General features: G+C 44.2%; 1 protein-coding gene across 8 annotated transcripts in view; it reads left to right on the forward strand.

Moving 5' to 3' along the window:
- Positions 1 to 19058, forward strand: part of LOC123723767 (E3 ubiquitin-protein ligase MARCHF8) — a 157263-nt gene that overhangs the window by 125041 nt on the left and 13164 nt on the right. For 5 of the 8 annotated variants that reach the window (XM_082964884.1, XM_082964887.1, XM_082964885.1 and 2 more), the window contains one exon: positions 565 to 8043. In XM_082964884.1, coding sequence (XP_082821010.1) covers positions 565 to 1597 — 1033 coding nt within the window. In that variant the 3' untranslated portion in view covers positions 1598 to 8043. Of the gene's footprint in view, positions 1 to 564; positions 8044 to 13092; positions 13274 to 16526; positions 16663 to 17716; positions 17732 to 19058 lie in introns of those variants that run through there. The other 3 variants (XM_082964889.1, XM_082964891.1, XM_082964890.1) reach the window with 2 other exon arrangements.

A 19058-nucleotide genomic window follows, 5' to 3' on the forward strand; every position in this document is an offset into this window, starting at 1 on the left:
TGGTTTACATCCTTCAATTGCATTGGGCTGCTGAGGGCAAGGCAGACCCATGGATAGTTGATATTATGAAAGACGGGTCACAGATGGTGTTGCCTGATGCCAAACAGAATAGATTGGAGCTAGAGTTGGAAGTGAGGAGTACTACACAGTACTGACGAAGAACACTTTATTGTCCATTGTCACATTGTCTGCTTTACACCAACCACCCTGTGAAAGGTCAGGGAGTTTCCCTGTTTTAATTCTCCATCCTGTTTTCTTTCTTTGAATGCACGCTGGCCTTTTGTTTCATTTCTCTTTTTTCTACCCCTCTCTCCTCCCTCCTGCTTGTCTCTCTTCTCCTCTTTCCTGTACCGGTTTTCCGCTATCATCCGCCTGTCCATGCCTTCATCCCTCCACTCCTCCAACCTCCATCCCTCCACTCCTCCAACCTCCATCCCTTCATCCCTCCACTCCTCCAAATTCCATCCCTTCATCCCTCCACTCCTCCAAATTCCATCCCTTCATCCCTCCACTCCTCCAACTTCCATCCCTCACCCCTCTATCCCTCCACTCCCTCACACACAGCCTTACCGCCACATCTCCAGATCAGTGCTCCCAGAAGCCTTTGCAGACCGCCGTGGTTCTATTGAACTCAAACGGCAAAACATCTCAGGGGTCAGGAGGAGACATCTCCATGACAACCCTCTGCCTGGACGCACCCCCAGCCTTCAAGCCCCCCAAAGCCCGAGGTGGGGTCTCATTCGGAACGGAATGGTTTTCACTGCTCCGCCCCTCCACCGTCAATGGGACATTGAAGTTTTCTCGCTCTCTGAACGATGTTGGTCAGCGCATGGATAGTCTCTGTAGTGGACTGCACTTCATAGACCGGACCTGTTCTGAAGGAGAGCTGGAGGTTAAACCCGAACCACCCAACACGGACCGGAAGTCCAAGGCACTCAACGGCAAAGCGGCCACACTCCCACACCAGGCCTCAAACCTACCTTCATTCCCCACGCACACCCACACACACCCTCACCTCGTCCCCTCGTTCACCAACAACTACAAATACCTCAACCCCCAACACTGCCTCCAACCTCCCTCTACCGGCGTCCCCCCTCCTCCTCCTCCTCCTAACTCCCACCTCCACCCTCCCAGCTCCAACCTCCTCCGCCTCTTCCTCCCTTTTTCTCGCTCCTCTACTTCGGCCAGTCTCCAGTGTTCTGAGCTGGGGAGCTACGATTCCCGCCTCCACATCGCCAAATCCTCCAGCGCCCTGATGGGGGGCAGCGAGCCTCCCCTGGGGGGAGCAGAGGACCTCTTGGGGGATGACGAAGTGTTCGAGGTCCCCAAGGGAAGGACCAGGGCTTGGACAGGGGCTGGAATCCCAGGAAGAGATGCTGGCAGCGGGGTAGCGGCTCTCCTCGGGGAAGCCCCCCTCTGCTACATGGATGAAGACAGCGATCTGGACCGGTTTTCATTTCTGGACCAGTGTTCGTCACCCACCCATTCAGAGAAAACAGGGCCGCTCACGCCAGGCCCGCTCTCTCCCTATTCGCTGTCCGGAGACTGCTGCAGGTGGGTGATTCCTGGATTGTCACCCTGTGCTGTTTTGTGGTAGAATTCCATAGAATACCATTGCTGGATCCTGCTCACCCCTCCTGGGACGTGACGTAGTAGAGTCCTGCCCAGCCCATCCTGTGAAGTGGTAGAGCCTGAACACCCCTGTGAGGTGACGTGGAAGTAGAGTTCTTTGGTCCACCCCCTTTCAACCTTGTGGTGGTAGAGTCCTGTGGTCCACCCTCTTTCAACCTTGTGGTGGTAGATTCCTGCACGCCACACACTCCCTGCCCCAGCTCAAATTAGGTAGTTGTCCTGGGAGAGCCTGAACATCCCTGTGACGTGACATGGAAGTAGAGTCCTTTGGTCCACCCCCTTTCAACCCTGCGGTGGTAGAGTCCTGTGGTCCACCCCCTTTCAACCTTGTGGTGGTAGAGTCCTGTGGTCCACCCCCTTTCAACCTTGTGGTGGTAGAGTCCTGTGGTCCACCCCCTTTCAACCCTGCGGTGGTAGAGTCCTGTGGTCCACCCCCTTTCAACCCTGCGGTGGTAGAGTCCTGTGGTCCACCCCCTTTTAACCTTGTGGTGGTAGAGTCCTGTGGTCCACCCCCTTTCAACCCTGTGGTGGTAGAGTCCTGTGGTCCACCCCCTTTCAACCTTGTGGTGGTAGAGTCCTGTGGTCCACCCCCTTTCAACCCTGTGGTGGTGGAGTCCTGTGGTCCACCCCCTTTCAACCTTGTGTTGGTAGATTCCTGCACGCCACACACTCCATGACCCAGCTCAAATGAGGTAGTTGTCCTGGGAGAGAGGAACATGAGCTCTCTGGGAGTGGGTTCAGGCTAGGGATCAACAGGCAGATTATTGGCTTCAAATAGCCTTATAAGGTCTGACACACAGATGTATACACGCACACATGTATACACACACACACTTTGTGTCAGACCAAGGTCGGGTGGCTCATGACCTGACTCGTGTCAGGAGTATGTACTGTGTAGGCGAGTGTAGGTGTGTGAGTGCGAGGCTTGCGTGGGTGTGTTTTATTTTTCTACTTGCTAAGTAGGATTTAAATGATTAACTCTGGCAATCCACAGGGACAGCCAGAGAGACAGACAGACAGACAGAGAGAGGGGCGCTGACAGTGTTCTGTCTTGACAGACAGGCAGAGAGAGAGAGAGGGAAATAGAGAGAGACAGAGACAGACACAGGCGGATGGTGTTCTGACTTGTTACTCCCTGTAGAGACCAAGACAAGTATAGAACCTTATGGAGCTTTGATTGCACTCAATTCCTAAAGTAGTGCACTATAAAGAGTAGTAGGGTACCATTTGGGATGCACACATGGATTGAGATCACTACTGATCCTTCCTGTTTATATTTGTATTTATTATAGATTCCCATAGCAGCTACTCTTCCTGGGGTCCAGCAACATTAAGGCAGTTTATACCATTTTAAAACAGTACAAAACATTCACAGATTTCACAACACACTGTGTGCCCTCAGGCTTCTACTCCACCACTACCACATATCTACAGTACTAAATCCGTGTGTGTGTATAGTGTGTGTGTATAGTGTGTGTGTATAGTGTGTGTGCGTGTGTGCGTGTGTGCGTGTGTGTGTGTGTGCGTGTGTGTGTGTGTGCCAATGTTTGTGTTGCTTCACAGTCCCCATAAGGTGTTTTTTAATCTGTTTTTTTTATATCTAATTTTACTGCTTGCGTCAGTTACTTGATGTGGAATAGAGTTCCATGTAGTCATGGCTCTATGTAGTACTGTGTGCCTCCCATAGTCTGTTCTGGACTTGGGGACTGTGAAGAGACCTCTTGTGCCATGTCTTGTGGAGTATGCATGGGTGTCCGAGCTGTGTGCCAGTAGTTTAGACAGACAGCTCAGTGCATTCAACATGTTAATACCTCTTATAAATACAAGTAGTGATGAAGTCAATCTCTCCTCCACTTTCAGCCAGGAGAGATTGACATGCATATTATTAATATTAGCTCTCTGTGTACATCCAAGGGCCAGCTGTGCTGCCCGGTTCTGAGCCAATTGCAATTTTCCTAAGTCCTTTTTGTGGCACCTGACCACATGACTGAACAGTAGTCAAGGTGCGACAAAACTAGGGCCTGTAGGACCTGCCTTGTTGATAGTGTTGTTAAGAAGGCAGAACATTGCTTTATTATAGACAGACTTCTCCCCATCTTAGCTACTACTGCATCAATATGTTTTGACCATGACAGTTTACAATCTAGTGTTACTCCAACCAGTTTAGTCATCTCAACTTGCTCAATTTCCACATTATTTATTACAAGATTTAGTTGAGGTTTATGGTTTAGTGAGTGTTTCGTTCCAAATACAATGCTTTTAGTTGTATAATTTTTTTAGGGATAACTTGTTCCTTGCCACCCACTCGGACATTAACTGCAGCTCTTTGTTGAGTGTTGCAGTCATTTCAGTCGCTGTAGTAGCTGACGTGTATAACGTTGAGTCATTCACATACATAGAAACTCTTGCTTTACCTAAAGTCAGTGGCATGTTGTTAGTAAAAATTGGAAAAAGCAAGGGGCCTAAACAGCTACCCTGGGGATTTCCATGTTCTAACTGGATTATATTTGATAGGCTTCCATTAAAGAACACCTTCTGTGTTTTGTTAGACAAATAACTCTTTATCCACATTATAGCAGGGGGTGTAAAGCCATAACTCAAGTTTTTCCAGCAGCAGACTATGATCAATAATGTCAAAAGCTGCACTGAAGTCTAACAAGACAGCCCCCACAATCATGTTATCATCAATTTCTCTCAGCCAATCATCAGTCATTTGTGTAAGTGCTCTGCTTGTTGAGTTTCCTTCCCTACAAGCATGCTGAAATTCTGTTGTCGATTTGTTTACTGTAAAATAGCATTGTATCTGGTCAAACACCATTTTTTCTAGAAGTTTACTAAGAATTGGTGACATGCATATTATTAATATTAGCTCTCTGTGTACATCCACAGAGAGCTAATATGGTCAGCTATTTGAGCCAATAAAGGGGGCTTTACTATTCTTGGGTAGCGGAATGACTTTAGCTTCCCTCCAGGCCTGAGGGCACACACTTTCTAGTAGGCTTAAATTGAAGATGTGGCAATATCGTCAGCTATTATCCTCAGCAATTTTCCATATAGATTGTCAGACCCTGGACCCCGGAATTCAAAAGTACAATTCTTGTCTTTCATAATTTGGTCCAATATACTTGGATGTGTAGTGTCAGCGTTTGTTGCTGGCATGTCATCCCTAAGTTTGCTTGTCTTGCCAATGAAAAAGTCATTAAAGTGGTTTGCAATATCAGCGGGCTTTGATGAATGAGCCATCTGATTTAATGAATGAATGAGCTTTTTTCCCCAAAATTTCATTTAAGGTGCCCCAAAGCTTTTTACTATCATTCTTTATATAATTTATCTTTGTTTCATAGTGTAGTTTCTTTTAATTTAGTTTAGTCACATGATTTCTTAATTTGCAGTACGTTTGCCAATCAGTTGGGCTGCCAGACTTAATTGCCATACCTTTTGCCTCATCCCTCTCAACCATACAATTTTTCAATCCCTCATCAATCCAAGGGGATTAAACCGTTTTTACAGTCATTTTCTTAATGGGTGCACGCTTATTAGTAACTGGAATAAGTAGTTTCATAAATGCGTCAAGTGCAGCGTCTGGTTGCTCCTCATTACACACCACAGACCAGCAAATATTCTTTACATTATCAACATATGAATCACTACAAAGCTTATTGTATGACCTCTTACACACTATTAGGCCCAGCCTTTGGAACTTTGGTTTTCCTAGATATGGCTATTATATTATTCCTTGCCACCCACTCTGTTCATTCTGCTCTACTCTGTCCTGGCTGCTAGCCTAATGCAACAGTCTTTCTGACACATTATTGGAGTGGCTCTCCCTGGTTCGGCTTGAATCTGAACAAGAGGCAATGATTAGAAATCAAGCCAGCGCAAATGTGTTGCCAATGGAAACGAGATATTATAGATCAATGCTGACTGACTTTTACGGACGTACCACTCAGAGCAGAGAGAACTGGGAAGGTTTTTCCATTGAAACAATGGTATTATATTATTAAACACAGTGGAGAGGAGAAAGTTATTTAACTGCTTATTGGATGTTGACTGTGTGATCAGGGTGTACGAGGGAGGAACAGAGGAGAGCTTTAGGTGTGACTGACATCAGGGGCCTCATTTATGAACGTTGTCTTCTAAAACATGCATATGCTACATTTTTCACGCAAAAGTTGGCATTTATAAAAACTGAAATTGACGTGAGAATGTGCTTACCCTCCCGTAAACTTTAGATCATGCGTACAAACAGTTTCTAGTGGTTGAAGAAGGCAATAGTAGAGTAGTAATAGACTTGTGCAAATGGGAAATATATACAGAGTGTAAAAAACATTAGGAACACCTTCCTAATATTAAATTGAACAACCTCTATTCATCAGGGCATGGACTCTGCAAGGTGTTGAAAGGGTTCCACAGGGATGCTGGCCCATGTTGACTCCAATGCTTTCCACTGTTGTGTCAAGTTGGCTGGCCATTCTTGATACACACTGGAAACTGTTGAGTGAAAAACCCGGCGGCGTTTCAGTTCTTGACACAAACCATTGTGCCTGGCACCTATTACCATACCCTGTTCAAAGACGCATATTTTGTCTTGCCCATTCACCCTCTGAACGGCACTCATACACAATCCATGTCTCAATTGTCTCAAGGCTTAAAATTCTTTCTTTAACCTGTCTCCTCCCCTTCATCTACACTGATTGAAGTGGATTTAACAAGTGACATCAATAAGGGATCATAGTTTTCACCTGGATTCACCTGGTCAGTCTGTCATGGAAAGAGCAGCTGTTCTTAATAACCATTGCAGAATAAATTCCTCACCTTTTCTGGCCATGATTAGTTAATATTCCCAAAGTAGCCATACAACAAATGACCATCCACATCGGACTGGTCCACAACAATTTGCAACAAAAAAAATCGCCCGCTGGGCACAGACATCAATTTAACATCTATTCCACGTTGGTTCAATATAATTTCATTGAAATGATGTGAAAACATAGTTGATTCAACCAGTGTGTGCCCTGAGGGCAGATACAAGAAATGTCACTGCAAAATAAAACAATTCTGCCAACACCTCCAAATACATTTCATCAAGTTCACTATTGCTACTGTATTTCCTTTACATACTGTTTTGGCCTAATTCCAATACTTCCAAATTATACAGAAATGATAATGCTCATTCACGCGCGCTCGTTCATGACAGGTCAGAATTAAAACAGGAAACGTATGTATGGCGGCGCCAAGTTTAAAGACAGATAGATGATGAAATATACATACAGAGAGCGAGAGATGGATTAGGAATAATCATACTGTTTACATCATGTTTCCCGCTGGCGTTTGAATGCGTTTCATGTTGAGATGCTCTGCTAGCATCCATGGCACTTACCATCTCACTATCTCTGCTCAACAAGGTGTGTTCTGGCTGACGAAGCAAGGCAAATTGAATCCCTGTTTCTATCATATTCCCAGCCAGCAGTGCATCACATGCTAGTCTATTTACACCAATTTTGTCCCCACTCAACAGTCTGGTAAAACATCATCTCACACACTATCTGAATACTATTATAAATGTCTCATGCTTTATGACTACCGTTATGGAGTCAGTCTGGTATGGTACATGTTTCTCAGTGATTTGCAGAACGGCAAACAAACACCACACACACTCTCCCTCCATCCCACTCTCTCCTCTTCTCCTCCCCAGCCATAATCACTAAGAACTACCTCCTCTCTCTCCCTCCATCCCACTCTCTCCTCTTCTCCTCCCCAGCCATAATCACTAAGAACTACCTCCTCTCTCTCCTTCCATCCCACTCTCTCCTCTTCTCCTCCCCAGCCATAATCACTAAGAACTACCTCCTCTCTCTCCTTCCATCCCACTCTCTCCTCTTCTCCTCCCCAGCCATAATCACTAAGAACTACCTCCTCTCTCTCCTTCCATCCCACTCTCTCCTCTTCTCCTCCCCAGCCATAATCACTAAGAACTACCTCCTCTCTCTCCCTCCATCCCACTCTCTCCTCTTCTCCTCCCCAGCCATAATCACTAAGAACTACCTCCTCTCTCTCCTTCCATCCCACTCTCTCCTCTTCTCCTCCCCAGCCATAATCACTAAGAACTACCTCCTCTCTCTCCTTCCATCCCACTCTCTCCTCTTCTCCTCCCCAGCCATAACCACTAAGAACTACCTCCTCTCTCTCCTTCCATCCCACTCTCTCCTCTTCTCCTCCCCAGCCATAATCACTAAGAACTACCTCCTCTCTCTCCCTCCATCCCACTCTCTCCTCTTCTCCTCCCCAGCCATAACCACTAAGAACTACCTCCTCTCTCTCCCTCCTCCATCCCTCCACACCTCTCTCCTCCTTAGTCTGTTTTTGAGGAAGTCATAATGCTGTTCTGTTTTCCCTCCTCCTTTCTTTATGTTGTCATTTAATCACACCTACCTCCCCGACTCATCCTTGATGGTGTGTGTGTGTGTGTGTGTGTGTGTGTGTGTGTGTGTGTGTGTGTGTGTGTGTGTGTGTATAGGGAGAGGGGTGTGTGTGTATAGGGAGAGGGTGTGTGTGTATAGGGAGAGGGTGTGTGTGTATAGGGAGAGGGTGTGTGTATATAGGGAGAGGGTGTGTGTGTGTGTGTATAGGGAGAGGGTGTGTGTGTGTGTGTATAGGGAGAGGGTGTGTGTGTGTATAGGGAGAGTGTGTGTGTATAGGGAGAGGGTGTGTGTGTGTATAGGAAGAGGGTGTGTGTACGGAGAGGGTGTGTGTGTGTGTGTGTGTGTGTATACGGAGAGGGTGTGTGTGTGTGTGTGTAGGAAGAGGGTGTGTGTGTGTGTATACGGAGAGGGTGTGTGTGTGTGTGTGTGTGTACGGAGAGGGTGTGTGTGTACGGAGAGGGTGTGTGTGTGTACGGAGAGGGTGTGTGTGTGTATACGGAGAGGGTGTGTGTGTGTATACGGAGAGGGTGTGTGTGTGTGTGTGTGTGTGTGTGTGTGGTGTGTGTGTGTGTGTGTGTGCGTGTGTGTGTGTGTATAGGGAGAGGGTGTGTGTGTGTGTGTGTGTGTGTGTGTGTGTATATATAGGGAGAGGGTGTGTGTGTGTATATAGGGAGAGGGTGTGTGTGTGTGTGTGTGTGTGTGTGTGTGTGTGTGTATATATAGGGAGAGGGTGTGTGTGTGTGTGTGTGTGTATATATATATAGGGAGAGGGTGTGTGTGTGTGTATATATAGGGAGAGGGTGTGTGTGGGTGTGTGTGTGTGTGTGTGTGTATATATAGGGAGAGGGTGTGTGTGTGTGTGTGTGTGTGTGTGTGTGTGTGTGTGTGTGGTGTGTGTGTGTGTGTGTGTGTATATAGGGAGAGGGGTGTGTGTGTGTGTGTGTGTGTGTGTGTGTATATATAGGGAGAGGGTGTGTGTGTGTATATATAGGGAGAGGGTGTGTGTGTATATATAGAGAGAGGGTGTGTGTGTGTGTGTATATATAGGGAGAGGGTGTGTGTGTGTGTGTGTGTGTGTGTATATATAGGGAGAGGGTGTGTGTGTGTATATATAGGGAGAGGGTGTGTGTGTGTGTATATATAGGGAGAGGGTGTGTGTGTGTGTATATATAGGGAGAGGGTGTGTGTGTGTGTATATATAAGGAGAGGGTGTGTGTGTATAGGGAGAGGGTGTGTGTGTATAGGGAGAGGGTGTGTGTGTGTAGGGAGAGGGTGAGTGTGTGTGTAGGGAGAGGGTAGGTGTGTGTGTAGGGAGAGGGTGAGTGTGTGTGTAGGGAGAGGGTGTGTGTGTATAGGGATAGGGTATGTGTGTGTATAGGGAGAGGGTGTGTGTGTGTATAGGGAGAGGGTGTGTGTGTATATAGGGAGAGGGTGTGTGTGTGTATAGGGAGAGGGTGTGTGTGTGTGTGTGTGTGTATAGGGAGAGGGTGTGTGTGTGTGTGTGTATAGGGAGAGGGTGTGTGTGTGTATAGGGAGAGGGTGCGTGTGTGTATAGGGAGAGGATGTATGTGTATAGGGAGAGTATTGACTTCAGCGCTGCCTTTACAGGTTTACTCTGCATTTTCAACAGCAACTCTGATCCCACCATCCTCTCTCACGCTCTCCCTCTTTCTCCCCTCTATTTCTCTCTTTCTTCTTCTCTCTCTTTCTCATCCTCTCCCTCACACTCTCTCTCTCTCCACTCTACTTCTCTCTCTCCCTCTTTCCCTATCTCTCTTTCTCTCTCACACTATCCCTCTCTCTCTCTATTTCTCTATTTCTCTCTTTCTCTCTCTCCATCGATGTTCTCCTTCCAACTTCCTGCTTGAGAATAAGAGCGATGTTACAGATCTGATTGATTGCCTGAAATATACCTTTCATTTATGGTGTGTGTATGCTCAGAATACGGTGTGTGTGTGTGTGTGTGTGTGTGTGTGTGTGTGTGTGTGTGTGTGTGTGTGTGTGTGTGTGTGTGTGTGTGTGTGTGTGTGTGTGTGTGTATATAGAGTCACTGTAGTGATCTCATGTCCTCCAACAGTCAATGCTGCTGTGGTAAAATCCTTGTTCTGTTTATAAGCCGTACTGTAACAAACTATCTGTGTCATTCTATGTCTACTCTAATGGATGCGTCCCAAATATCACCTTATTCCCTATATAGTGCACTACTTCTGACCAGGGCCCATTGGGTGCCATATGGGACGAAACCCATGCCCCTCAGAAAACAGAAAATGATTCATGACTGTGAAGTTGATTCAGCAATAAAATAGCATAAATGACATTAGTTTGTCATTATTCAGTTTCCTCTTGGGGACATAGACAGCACAGGTGGCTTGTGGTACCTTAATTGAGGAGGACGGGCTCATAGTAATGGCTGGAATGGAGTGTACTTAACATGATAAAAAACACATCAAACACATATTTTGATTCCAATTAATTCCAGACATTATTAATTGCCATCCTCCCCTCACCAGCCTCCTGTGATAGACCGTTTCTGTGTTGTGTTATTAGTTCTGATGTGATCAGTATTTCTGTCTGATATAAACTTTGATCTCCTCTATGAGAATTTGTTGATACTGTAACTCTGCATCGTTAACTGTCTGGAAGTAATAACTCTTTCAGTAACTGTCTGGAGGTAATAACTCTGTATCAGTAACTGTCTGGGAGTAATAACTGTCTGGAGGTAATAACTCTGTATCAGTAACTGTCTGGAGGTAATAACTCTTTCAGTAACTGTCTGGAGGTAATAACTCTGTATCAGTAACTGTCTGGGGGTAATAACTCTGTATCATTAACTGCCTGGAGGTAATAACTCTGTATCAGTAACTGTCTGGAGGTAATAACTATGTATCAGTAACTGTCTGGAGGTAATAACTCTGTATCAGTAACTGTCTGGAGGTAATAACTCTGTATCAATAACTGTCTGGAGGTAATAACTCTATCAGTAACTGTCTGGGAGTAATAACTGTCTGGAGGTAATAACTCTGTATCAGTAACTGTCTGGAGGTAATAACTCTGTATTATTAACTGTCGGAGGTAATAACGTTCAGTAACTGTCTGGAAGTAATAACTGTCTGGAGGTAATAACTCTTTCAGTAACTGTCTGGAGGTAATAACTCTGTGTCAGTAACTGTCGGAGGTAATAACGTTCAGTAACTGTCTGGAAGTAATAACTGTCTGGAGGTAAACTCTGATCTCTATGGTCACTGTGGCGGAGATGATGAGAATTTGTTGATACTGTAACTATCATTAACTGTCTGGAGGTAATAACTCTGTAACATCCAATTCCTCATTTGGACGCCTTTCCTTCCAGTTCTCTGCTGCCAATGACTGGAACGAACTGCAAAAATCACTGAAGCTGGAGACTCATATCTCCCTCTCTAGCTTTAAGCACCAGCTGTCAGAGCTGCTCACAGATCACTGCACCTGTACATAGCCCATCTGTAAATAGCCCATCCAACTACCTCATCCCCATACTGTTATTTATTTTGCTCCTTTGCACCCCAGTATATCTACTTGCACATTCATCTTCTGCACATCTATCACTCCAGTGTTTAATTGCTATATTGTAATTATTTTGCCACTATGGCCTATTTATTGCCTTACCTCCCTTATCCTACCTCAGTTGCACACACTGTATATAGACTTTTTCTATTGTATTATTGTCTGGAAGTAATAACTTGCATTAACTGTCTGGAAGTAATAACTGTCTGGGGGTAATAACTCTGTATCAGTAACTGTCTGGAGGCAATAACTATATATCAGTAACTGTCTGGAAGTAATAACTCTATCATTAACTGTCTGGAAGTAATAACTGTATGGAGATAATAACTCTGTATCATTAACTGTCTGGGGGTAATAACTCTATCATTAACTGTCTGGGGGATATAACTCTGTATTAGTTACTGTCTGGAGGCAATAACTATATATCAGTAACTGTCTGGAAGTAATAACTCTATCATTAACTGTCTGGAAGTAATAACTCTGTATTATTAACAGTCTGAAGGTAATAACTATGTATCAGTAACTGTCTGGAAGTAATAACTCTGTATCATTAACTGTCTGGAAGTAATACCTGTCGGGAGGTAATAACTCTATTATTAACAGTCTGGAGGTAATAACTATGTATCAGTAACTGTCTGGAAGTAATAACTCTGTATCATTAACTGTCTGGAAGTAATACCTGTCGGGAGGTAATAACTCTATTATTAACAGTCTGGAGGTAATAACTATGTATCAGTAACTGTCTGGAAGTAATAACTCTGTATCATTAACTGTCTGGAAGTAATACCTGTCGGGAGGTAATAACTCTATTATTAACAGTCTGGAGGTAATAACTATGTATCAGTAACTGTCTGGAAGTAATAACTCTGTATCATTAACTGTCTGGAAGTAATACCTGTCGGGAGGTAATAACTCTATTATTAACAGTCTGGAGGTAATAACTATGTATCAGTAACTGTCGGGAGGTAATAACTATGTATCAGTAACTGTCTGGAGGTAATAACTATGTATCATTAACTGTCTGGAAGTAATAACTCTATCATTAACTGTCTGGAGGTAATACCTGTCTGGATATAATAACTCTGTATTATTAACAGTCTGGAAGTAATAACTCTGTATCATTAACTGTCTGGGGGTAATAACTCTATCATGAATTTTCTATAGGCAGTAACAACAAACTGTGGAGTAAGTCAAGGGGTGTGTATGAATACTTTCTGAAGGCACTGTATATATATTTTTTATTGAACCTTTATTTAAGTCAGTTATGAACAAGTTCTTATTTATAATTATGGCCTACCAGGGAACAGTGGGTTAACTGCCTTGTTCAGGGGCAGAATGACAGATTTTTACTTTGTCAGCTCGGGGATTCGATCCAGCAACCTTTCGGTTACTGGCCCAGTGTTCTAACCTCTAGGCTAGCTGCCGTCCCAATAGCTGTGTATCTGCTATGGTCTACTTATCTGTGTCTGTAACTGACCCTGTGTGTCTGTCTCTGTAGGATCTGTCACTGTGAAGGAGATGATGAGAGCCCGTTGATAACACCGTGCCACTGTACGGGCAGCCTGCGCTTCGTCCACCAGGCGTGCCTGCAGCAATGGATCAAGTCCTCAGATACACGTTGCTGTGAACTCTGCAAGTACCAGTTCATCATGCAGACCAAGCTGAAACCCCTGCGCAAGGTGAGACAGAAGGATTGTGTGTGTGTGTGTGTGTGTGTGTGTGTGTGTGTGTGTGTGTGTGTGTGTGTGTGTGTGTGTGTGTTTGTGTGTGTGTGTGTGTGTAGTGTTTTCGACTAGCATCGGCTGTTGGCTACAGTATATAGCCGGTTGTACGCTGTGGTCAAATGTCTTTACACGGGAGAGAAAGCATGCTGCTCCTTCATCGTCTATGTGAGTCAATTTGCACGTCCCATACAATGTGGTAATGATGAGTCGAAATCCACTCAGCCTATTGTTTTCTGGAACACTGATTTATTTTCTTTTGCGTGTTTGATATGCAGCCACTAAGTGCTGGCATGTTGGCTTACTGTGATTTCATTGACGAACAGCAAGCTTGACTAGTTTATACATGGTGTCAAACTGACAGAATGAGGTCAATCTCATGTATCCTTGCCATTCATAAATCATATATCGTAGTTATACTGTATGTCCATGGTATTGCATCAGGACTTGCCAGTCCATCAGGACTTGCCAGACAGTGATGTTAAAGTTATCAACTGGTCAGTAGCCTACCCAATCGCATCGGTAAGAGAGACATACATTTGCATACCGGTAGGCTTTTTGGCGATTATCTTCAGATAAATAATGAAAACATTCGATGAAGATGGTGAATCCTCCTCACCGCAGAAACAATAGGTAGGCTAGTGGAGATAGAGCCTCACTCTGGTCCAAAATATGATCAAAGAATACGGATTGAATTGTTTTAAATGCTAATGATACTTATATGGTATTTTCAAAGATATTGATCTATGTCTACTGATTTAGTCAAAGTGTTGACAATGGACTAGTTGATTGTTCTGTGTAGAAAAGCCCATGTTTAACACCTGCTTCATTCTTCAGTCATACCTGTATTGCAGATAGCTGAGAAAATGCCTCTTAAAAGGAAGCTTGAAGCCTGTGCAAATCAGCAGACTCTTACAAGATTCCTTAAGAAGAAATATGTGGGTCAGTTGTCAAACAAGTGTTTTTTTTTAATAAATAACATACTGCAATTCACAAACAGAGTTGCAAACACTTATTAAAGTTCTTTCACTAGTTGACCTGTTCTATCTCGCCTCTTAACACGTAAAGACCCAGAACTTCATTCAGCATCTGTTCTGTTTATTTTAGAGACCCATTTTTTTCATTTGAAAAAGTGCCCATCACACAATTTGTTTGATTTTAAAATGTAACCTTACATTTTTAAGGGGGTGGAAATTTGGGCAATTTACTTATTTTTTCTGTTTTAATAAAATACATTATTTGAAGAGCAAACATAATTGTGGCAATTCATATCTTGCAGTAAAATAGTTGAATCTCAAGAGAAGACAGGTTAAATGTCCTGATCATATAGGCCTAGGACTAGACGGTACTGGATCTAAAAAACAAACAATACACTGAATTCATACATTTTCAGTCATTTAAATTGTAAACACAATACCACAACAAATTGTTCCAATCTGGGTGGTAAACTCAAAGTATTGAATAATGTTGTGTGTGTGTGTGTGTGTGTGTGTGTGTGTGTGTGTGTGTGTGTGCACTCACAATACACTCATTCTATTCTAGTTCTGCACTCCTAGAGATGACTGTGACCTGAAAATTCAGATGTGACCCCCACTTGAAGACACTGACATGACAGAAAGCTGTTTTAATTCTCTAATACTGATAAGAGTAGCATGACATGGGGTTTAAGGCTTTGAAGAAGATTTCAGTGGAGAATTTGGAGGGTTGGTTTCGAGTGGTTTTGACATGATACACTCTTGTTTCAGGCATGGAACAGTCTTCATTGCTTCCAGATTCAACATTTTAATACAAATGATTCCACTGTCGATTAATTGAACAAAAGCACTTAAATAAAGGCCATTCTGTTAATAGTCCCAAGTCCCTGTTGAGGGACACACACACACACACACACACACACACACACACACACACACACACACACACACACACACACACACACACACACACACACACACAGTCTTGTACAGCTGACCTTGTGGGGACACACCAATTCAGTCCCATTCAAAATCTTATTTTCCCTAACCTGTACTCTTACCCTAACCTTAATGCCTTTCACGTTCTCCCACCCTCTCCAGACCGGTTTGATGTACAATATAGAAACCGGGCAGAAAGTTGCAAAAGGCCTGTGCAACCCAAAGTTTAATACCAGCATAAAGAGAAACCCTCTTAAATCTAACCTTAACCCTAAACTTAACCCTAAACCTAACCCTAAAAATAACCCTAGCTCCTAACCCTAAAACTAACCTTAGCTCCTAAACCTAACCCTAAAACTAACGTTAGCTCCTAAACCTAACCCTAACCCTAAAACTAACCCTAACCCTAAAACTAACCCTAGCTCTTAATGTAATTACTGTAATTCTAACCCTAACACTACTTCTAACCTTAACCCTAAACCCCCTAGAGATCATGGGGACCAACAACATGTCCCCAGTTGGTCAAATGACTTCGACCCCACAAGAATAGTTAAACACACACATCTTATACCCCCTCTCTGCCAAAGAAGAGTGGATGGGCAGAGCTCTCCCTTTCCTTCTTTTTCATCAAATCAATACCAGAAAGCTCAAAAATACATTGTGGCCATTTGCCTTTCATTTCATGCTTGTTCTAAAGGATTTCAAAACATGTCGACATCTATGAAGGTTATCGAGAGATTGCATCAGATATGTATTTGAATTTGACCATTTATTTCAATGGGTTTCATGGATCAATAAAGAAACCCTCCTGGGTGTTGGATCTATGAGAGGTCTAACGATGTGGTTGAGTGGTACTGGACAGCTGATAAATTGTTAACCAGAATCAGTGTGTAACTGAATGATCCACATTACACTTACTGAATGATGGCCATCAAATATTTAGCACTCAGTTTAAGCAGCTTCTGAAGAGGGAATTTTTTGCCAGACTGCAAAAGTCCATTGATAGTCAATCGCCCAAACCCTGTCCAAAAGAACACAATGGAGTCTTTGAGTGTGTGTGTGTGTGCATGTGTGTGTTTATGTGTGGGTCTGACTTGACCTCTTTTGTTTCTCTCTCTCTCTCTCTCTCTCTCTCTCTCTCTCTCTCTCTCTCTCTCTCTCTCTCTCTCTCTCTCTCTCTCTCTCTCTCTCTCCCTCCTCTTCCTCTCTCTCTCTCTCTCTCTCTCTCTCTCTCCCTCCTCTTCCTCTCTCTCTCTCTCCCTCCTCTTCCTCTCTCTCTCTCTCTCTCTCTCTCTCAGTGGGAGAAGCTCCAGATGACGTCTAGTGAGAGGAGGAAGATAATTTGTTCTGTGACGTTCCATGTCATCGCCATCACCTGCGTGGTGTGGTCCCTCTACGTGCTCATCGACCGCACTGCAGACGAGATCAAAGCAGGTTAGCACAGTTACCAAAACCACCACAACACCCTTCAGCATGGACACTGCACACCACATACTCTTCAATTCTTTCACTGCAGGCTAAAAACACCACTACACACCTTAGAACAGCCACACACCCTTCAGCATGGACACTGCACACCACATACTCTTCAATTCTTTCACTGCATGCTAAAAACACCACTACACACCTTAGAACAGCCACACACCCTTCAGCATGGACACTGCACACCACATACTCTTCAGTTCTTTCACTGCATGCTAAAAACACCACTACACACCTTAGAACAGCCACACACCCTTCAGCATGGACAGTGCACGCCGAAAGCACCACAACAACCTTCACTCAATACAGTAACGGCATTCCAAAAACACCACAACACCCCTCACTTAATACAGTGACGGCAAAAACACAATACACAATTCTAATACAGTACAACATGACACATACACACACATACACACACTCTCTCTCGGGTCATGCCCGTTCACACAGATTGACATGTTGTGTTTCTGCTCTGAATGTTATAATAGTTAGTACCCATCTGTAATAACAGGCCAGTGTATCTCTTTCACTGTCTTCTTACATCAAGTCATTTGGCAGCTAGTACTCAGCATGGTGCAAGACAATTAGGACGTTTTTTCTGGGTCTGTTAAGATGTTATTGTACTACTAAGGAGCGGCAGGTAGCCTAGTGGTTAGAGTGTTGGGCCAGTAACCGAAAGGTTGCTAGATCGAATCCCCAAGCTGACAAGGTAAAAATCTGTCGTTCTGTCCCTGAACAAGGCAGTTAACCCACTGTTCCTAGGCTGTCATTGTAAATAGGAATTTGTTCTTAACTGACTTGCCTAGTTAAATAAAGGTTAAATAGAAAAAAGGAGAAAGGAGGAGAGAGAACCACCATCTGGTTTTACTAGGGAGTATACGGGCATGTTAAACTGAGTTATACTGTATAGTGTACATTCAATCATCTGTTCTCTCTCTCTCTTTCTCTCTCTCTGTCTCTCTGTCACTGGTAATACATTGTAATGACAATCTCTTCACCCATGCAGCCGGAAGAATCCCAGGTAAATTTTTCACCTTTGACCTTTAACCCTGTTATGTCATTTCCTGTGAGACTGGGCTCTGGTGTGTAGGTCTTTCTCTCATTTCAAATCACATTTTATTTGTCACATGCTTCGTAAACAACATGTGTAGACTAACAGTGAAATGCTTACTCACGAGCCTTTCCCAACAATACAGAGAAAGAGAAAATAGAGAAATAATAGAAAAGTAAATCAAGTATTAATAGATACACAATGAGTACCGATAACATGGCTATATGCCAGGGGTACCAGTACTGAGTTGATGTGAAGGGGTACGAGGTAATTAAGGTAGATATGTACATATAACTAGGAATAAAGTGACAGATGGTCAACAGTAGCAGCAGCATGTGCGATGAGTCAACAAAAGCTAGTGCAAAACGGGTCAATGCCGATAGTCCGGGTAGCTACAGTATCTGGTTAACTATTTAACAAACTATTTAGCAGTCTTATGGCTTGGGGGTAGAAGCTGTTCAGGGTCCTGTTGGTTAGACTTGGTGCAGTCTATGGTGGCTGGAGTCTATTACTATTTTTAGGGCCTTCTTCTGACACTGCCTGGTATAGAGGTACTGGGTGGCAGTCCACACTACCCTCTGTAGCACCTTGCGTCAGATGCCAAATAGTTGCCATACCAAATGGTGATCTAGCCAGTCAAGACGCTCTCAATGGTGCAGCTGTAGAACTTTTTGAGGATCTGAAGACCCATGCCAAATCTTTTCAGCCTCTTGAGGGGGAAGAGGCATTGTCGTGCCCTCTTAATTACTGTGTTAGTGTGTTTGGACCATGATGGATCCTTAGTGATGTGGACACCGAGGGACTTGATGCTCTCGACCTGCTCCACTATATCCCTGTCAATGTGAATGGGGGTGTGCTCGGCCTTCATTTCCTGTAGTCCATGATCAGCTCCTTTGTCTTGCTGACGTTGAGGGAGAGGTTGTTGTCCTGGCACAACACTGCCAGTTCTCTGACCTCCTCCCTATTGGCTGTCTCATCGTTGTCGGTGATCAGGCTTACCACCGTCATGCCATCGGCAAACATCATGATGGCATTGGAGTTGTGTGCGGCCACGCAGTCGTGGGTGAACAGGGAGTACAGGAGGGGACTAAGCACGTACCCCTGAGAGGCCCCTGTATTGAGGGTCAGCGTGGCAGATGTGTTGTTGCATATCCTCACCATCTGGGGGTGGCCCGTCAGGAAGTCCTGGATCCAATTAGAGAGGGAGGTGTTCAGTCCCAGTGTCCTTGGCTTAGTGATGAGCTTGGAGGCCACTATGGTGTCGATCGCTGAGCTGTAGTCAATGAACAGCATTCTC

The sequence above is a fragment of the Salmo salar genome, chromosome 18 (genome assembly GCF_965601325.2).
Source record: "Salmo salar chromosome 18, fSalSal1, whole genome shotgun sequence".
Lineage (NCBI taxonomy): Eukaryota > Metazoa > Chordata > Actinopteri > Salmoniformes > Salmonidae > Salmo > Salmo salar.